This window comes from Tinamus guttatus, unplaced genomic scaffold (assembly GCF_059628265.1).
Source record: "Tinamus guttatus ecotype Peru unplaced genomic scaffold, ASM5962826v1 Tinamus_guttatus_pri_ptg000347l, whole genome shotgun sequence".
In the NCBI taxonomy this organism is placed as follows: Eukaryota; Metazoa; Chordata; class Aves; order Tinamiformes; family Tinamidae; genus Tinamus; species Tinamus guttatus.
The window spans coordinates 2,164,580-2,170,579 of NW_028288881.1; the positions used below are offsets into that span (position 1 = coordinate 2,164,580).

A 6,000-nucleotide genomic window follows, 5' to 3' on the forward strand; every position below is an offset into this window, starting at 1 on the left:
GAAGTTATTGTTATGGAGCAATCTAAATGGCCTCGTTAATGCCACAATCCAACAACATGTTTTGTAATACAACTTAAAAGCAAGGTAGCACCCCTAACAAAGAACACTCTGTAAGCTTGAAGTGGCAGACATGCTTTGGAAACAGTGACGCCAAGACTTACAAATGAACTTAGAATTTGTTTCAGCTCGATTTTCTGTGATCATCATAGATAACTGCTTCAAAATAGATACCCAAACAAAGATATGGAAAAAATAATCCTAGTAAGACCCCTGCCAAAGTCCTGTGTTCAGCTCTGCTAGCCTCACTTTCACCAGGAGGTGAAAGTACTAGAGGGAGTTCAAAGAAAAGCTGAAGAGTTGACCTATGGGCAGGGCCAAGCAAAACAGGGCAGGTCTTACACGTGAAGCTGACAGTTCGCTCAGCTCAGTGACAAGGTTGAGAGCTGCCATGGTGACTAAAGCCACGTTTCAAACTCCTGGATAAACTAAGACCTGACATTACGAATTTGAGATTCATTATAGATGAAATTTCCTGGCAGCGTGAGGAAAATTAACTAAAGAACAGCTTACCAGGGCAGATGGTCAACTCCTTAATGCCTGAGCGCTGGACAAGATGAGATTACACGTGTTTACAGAAGACACACCCAATACAGCTTCTCGGGGAAAAATTCTATGACTCAATCATGCAAAATGTCAGGTCATAGGAGAATAATGACTCCTGACTGGCCTTCAAGTCCATGTGCTGGAGTGCTTAACCATAAAAAATGAGAACACTCAAACATCCTCTTCAAGATGTGCTGTGACAAACAAGCTCTTGTGGTGAGCCACTCCAGTGTTCAAAGTCATCCAAGTACACACAAATCTTTCCAATGTCCCCGCATCGCTCACACCCCAGCCTGAATTCAGTAGCTGTTAAGTAATCATAGAGGAGACTAAGCAAGAACTTGATGCTGAAGGTGCGATTTGGTGGTTACTGTAAAAAATCCCTGGGCTGATCCTTTTCAAAGCACAGCTCTGACATGAGGCTAGACAAATGCCAAGGATGCACATGTGGAAGTGGGAGAAGAAACTGCTTGCTTTCTTGCTTTATAGGAAGGCTGCTTCTTATAATGGGATATCCTATGGCAGCACATCCAACATTCTTTAGCACGTAAGAGCTAGAATAAGGTATGCAAAGCCAGCACCTCTTTCCACGCATCTAAATGGCAAAGCAATCTTGGAATGAGAGAAAAAAAAATCAAAGCAGACATTCCCTAGGCAAGAGCAAAAATCACTTGTCATTCTCCAGCAGTAACAGACAATCTTAAATACAGGCTCTTTTATTTCCAGGGGGATGAAGGATTGTGGTGCTGTATCACAATTTTATTTACTTTAGCCCAGGAAGTGTCTGATCTGCTTTAAAAGCTGTGGATCAATTCCGCATTAAAACACCATCACTATGCCTGTTCCTTCAAAGCACCATAAAATATGCTGGAGGGAAGACTCACATGTTCCCCAGGTACCACGGCTAAAACAAAACCTGCAACAGAGGAGGCTCCTCTGGAAAAAGCAACCACCACCTTCCCACTCACTCCTCCCCAAGCATGGGGCGGTGCCTGCGACCCTCTTTTTTCTCCTCCCCTGCTTTTTAGCCAGGAATAGAAAACAAAAATACACCATCGACTGCATGCTAGAGGTCAAGGAAACTACTGATGGGGTTAGCAAAACAGATGGTAAGGTGGCCTGTCTTGAAGAGTAACAGCGTAGGTTCTGTTTAGGTTTATCCTCGCACACGAATGTAATACTTACGGGTTGTCGTTTACATTAATCATGCGCTGGCAGGCACCCCAGGTTTCTCTGAAGAGAACAGGGAGGCAGAGCTGAGCTAGCAGCTCCCCTGGAGCCGATGTATTTAATGAGCAGCACACTCCAGTTCCTATGCTCTGTGTAGGAAATAGTCATACCCACCCAGTTTCACCTGCTACGGGTTTTTTGTTGTTGTTAAACATGCTATTCATGCAACTGTGCTAAAGGATCAGATTACCCCCACACAGAATACATTCAATAACTTCCCCCCAAAAAAGGCCAGAAAATCATTTAGCAAAAACAACAATAAAAAAAATTAATAAAAAGCAAACAAAGAGCAATGAAAGAGGGGAAAAAAACACCTCAAATCCAGGTTATTTGAATAGTGAATTGACTAAAGTGTTGTAACAAAGCCTTTCAACCAAAAAAAAAAGAAATACAAGACTTCTATTCGTAGCCCTCTTGATTTGAAGAACTTGGAAAAAAGTTCTTAGGTGGTGGAAATAAGCTGTAAATATACCACATATTGGTGTACACTATTAAAGACATATTTTAGCACATGACATAAACATGCTTTAAAAAGATAGGCACCATGAGACTCTAGGACTACCAATATTTGCTACCAGCAATGAAACAAAAAGCAATCAAATCCCAAACCAGACCAAATCCTGCCAGTTTGTTGTCCAAACACATTTTCCAGCCACCTGCTTTCACATCAAGTTCATGAACACGGGGCATCGGTTTCCTCCGAAGGGCAAATCTACTTACGAAAGGACATTCCCAATGTAGGCATAATAGGAGCAGCAGTAGGGAGCAGTCCCATCGCAGCAGTAAGCTTTGCAGTCATTATCACACTGAGCCAGACAGTCTTCTGCTGAATAAAAACAACATTCATGTGGTCAAGCAGCAACAACAGTGAAATGCCGTGTGGCACACTGCAAAGAAAATGCAAGGTGACGGTTTTACACAATCACAGGACTTCCCTTGGGGCTTGACCCGGCCCTGTAATCCAAATGGCAATCAATTCATTCAAAACTTCAGTATGGGGATTTAGGTGCTTTGTGTATGGGCATTTGTAGTGGGCTGTACTAGTTCCTCCTCCTATTTAATCATCTAGAATTAAAAACAATGAAAAAAATTCAAGGTATCATGGATTATCTTTTTATAATAAACGAAGGAAAAACCTGATGCCAGGCATCCTGTGTTACTGAGCTGCAGGACGAAGAACCTGGAGCACAAAGCTGCCTGAAAAGCAGCTGTGTCCCTGGTTTGGCTCCAGGTGTAACGCCAAAAAAACCAAATCAGACAAAAAAAATTATTCAGTCACACAAGTACTTCGACAAGGTAAAACCAAAGACGGCAAATGGTGCTTCTCCGTTACCTGTGGTCCCCAGGCAGCAGGTCACACCAAGGGGCTCCCACTCTCCCTATTTCACCTGAATTTTGCTGGTTAGATTCTACCTGGTCGGCTCCCCGAACCTGCTCATGTTTGGTCTCCTGAGACCAAGGATGAGCGCAGGCACCAGTGCAGGAGAGAAAGGTGCACAGGGCAGCACGTAGATCAGCTCACACTGCTGGGATCTGTGGAATTACCCCGTTTTTAAAGCAACCAAAGCAACAGTGATATCCAAAAGGAGAAAAGGCGACAGTAACTTCTTGAACACATCTGCCATGAATAAATGGTCATATGAGACTGTGGCCTGCACAGGACCTCTCATGGTAGCAATTTCCAACTTTTGCACTGTTTGCTTCTGCAGCAAGTGCTTATGTCCCCCAGGTACACCTCTGAAATGAAGGGAAGGTACTGGCAAGTGCAGCAGCCACATGCAAGTTAAATTCCTGCTTGCTCACAAATCCTGGAGGCATCAGAGAAAGCAGAGGCTGCACGTGCAAGCACCTGAGCAGTCACATCTTCCTGAGCGCGAGACACTGGGCTGAGGGGCTAAAAAAACCCTCAGAAATTCTCCCAAGGGATGGTGGTTTTGTTTCTGTGCAGCTGGAGATGGATTCAAACACAGCGTGTTCTGCTCAGGAGAGGGCTGCTGAAACAGCCGGCACACACTCCTCTAATTCAAGTAGTCTGTGTTTATTTACACTATCTTAAATCATCAGCAACGCTGGGAAGCTGCTCTTCCTCCTCCTTCCCCCCAGACACCAATGCTGCCAGCTGATTCCGACCTCAGTTCCCCAGCACTGGGTAGGAACCGCTGGATCCCGCTGGCTCCCAGCACGGGCAGCTCTCTCGGGTTATTGATTCAGGCTGCGGCTCACGCAGCGCTCGGGCGCGTGTTTAACTTCCCGCAGTCCCCGCGATGAGGCCGCAGCGCCTCGTCCCTCGCCTTCGGGCAAAGCCAGCGGCTCCATCAGGCACCCGGAGCTGCCCCGGCCTCACTCCACGCTGACACCGCCGGCCCCTCGTGGCCGCCCTGCCCCGCCTGCACCAGCGCTGCGTGGGGCAGCCCCTCACGGCGCTGGCACGCAGCAAAACCACGTCGGGAATTGCTCGCAAAGCGGCCGCGTGTCGCGGCTCTTCCCCGCCACGCCGCGCTGGGCAGGCGGCTGCCCCCCGCGCGGCCACGCGAGCCCTCCAGCAGCAGCGGCAACAACACAAGGGCGTCGGGGCTCGGCCGCGCTCCCTCCGCCCGCGCATCTGCCCGCCGCGGCCCCCGGGCTTCCCCCGCCGCCCCCGGCCCCGCTGACCTGCGAGCAGCAGCAGCAGCAGCGGCGGCAGCGGCCCGCGGGCGCGGAGCCCCCCGCGCCGCCCCGCTCCCGCCATGCCGCCCGCCCGCCCCGTCGCGGCGCAGGCGGAGGCGGGTCGCGGCTGAGGGCGGCGGCGGGGCCGGGCCCGCTGCCCCCCGCCGGGACGGGGCCGCCCCCGGCATCGCCCCGCGGCGCCGTGGGCGGCAGCGGAGGCGGCGGGGCTGGCCTGGCGCGGCCCGGCCCGAGGCGCGGCCCGGCCCTCTGTGGGCCCGGGGCGGCCCTGAGGGCTGGGCGAGACCCCCCTTCCTCCTGGGCCCGAGCGCGCCATGGCGGTATTCCAGGTTTTTATTTTATGTCGTTTTTATTTTTATTTTTTACCCCCCCCCCCTTTTTTTTACTGCTAGGATAAAGAGTGTGTTTTTGTTCATAGCAAGGGCACAATTAAAACACAGAATGAGAGCCCTTCTGGCATACAAGACATGTCATCTGCACCAGGGGCCGTAGCACAACCTGCTTCCTTCACGTACAGCTACTTGTGCGGGAAGGCAGGGCTGAGCGGAACCAGCACAGCAGCTTTTTTGGGGTGGGTTTAGGGCCAAATCATGCAGCTAACTAGCCCCTCCACACACCCTGTTCACTATCAAAGTTGCTCTGTGGCCACACTGGATATACTACTTCTGAAAGTGCTTTTCAAGAGTGGTTTTGGATGGCCATGCTTCTCTCTTGTTAGGAATTCCTACAGACACATGGCCCAGAGGGCAAAATATTTACCCCATGGGCTTGCCCAACAGCAGAGTTAGCCCTGGCTTTTCAGTGAGTTGCAAGTGTGGGAATGCACCCTGAAATGGTAAAGTATGCATGCAAAAATGTGAAAAATCCACAGGTGTTTCTGCTCATAAAGGGCTTCCTGCTGCTGGCAGCGAGGAAGTGAAGGTTGACAGGGACACATGTAATGAAATTATTTTTAAGGGATTTAGCTATTCAACAACAACAACAAGAAAACCCAAGACAACCAAGCCAGATGACTTGACGGCCAGTTGCTTTGTTTACAACCCATAGCCAAATATTTTTATGCATACCAGAACCTAACCATCAAAAAAGAAAAGCAGTTTTTTCTTTATGTTTTCAGCTAGCCTGCAGTGGGTGTCCCTTAGTTAATGTAACAGCCTGAATTACATGAATAAAAGGAAATTTCAGTTAAATCTAGCTTCTGAGCTTCTACCCATATCAATTAGGTAACAATTTCAGAGGAACTGATTCTAGTCACAGGCCACAGTTTGTTCCTGAGCAAATCCTTGAAAAAGTAGTACAGTTTTGCCACTACACAGCAATAATTGTTACAGGGAGTAATATGTCAAATGCAGAAGGTTCAGATTTGGTATGTAAATCCTAGGAAATCTGACATCTCCAGGTTTTTATTTTTAATTAATTACCTCAGCCTGGATCTCCTGTCACCTTGCCAGATTGTCAGATTGCCAGAAATACTTCTGCTGATATTTGTTTTCCTTTCTTCCA

The 6,000-nt window shown here is 48.7% G+C and overlaps 1 protein-coding gene across 1 annotated transcript in view; it reads right to left on the reverse strand.

Annotated features, from left to right (window-relative positions):
• Window positions 1–4,561, reverse strand: part of CYYR1 (cysteine and tyrosine rich 1) — a 46,797-nt gene extending 42,236 nt beyond the window's left edge. The window contains exons 1-2 of the mRNA XM_088529805.1: window positions 4,486–4,561; window positions 2,554–2,656 (exon numbers count right to left, since the gene is read on the reverse strand). Coding sequence (XP_088385931.1) covers window positions 2,554–2,656; window positions 4,486–4,561 — 179 coding nt within the window. The remainder of the gene's footprint in view (window positions 1–2,553; window positions 2,657–4,485) is intronic.
• Window positions 4,562–6,000: the final 1,439 nt, after the last annotated feature.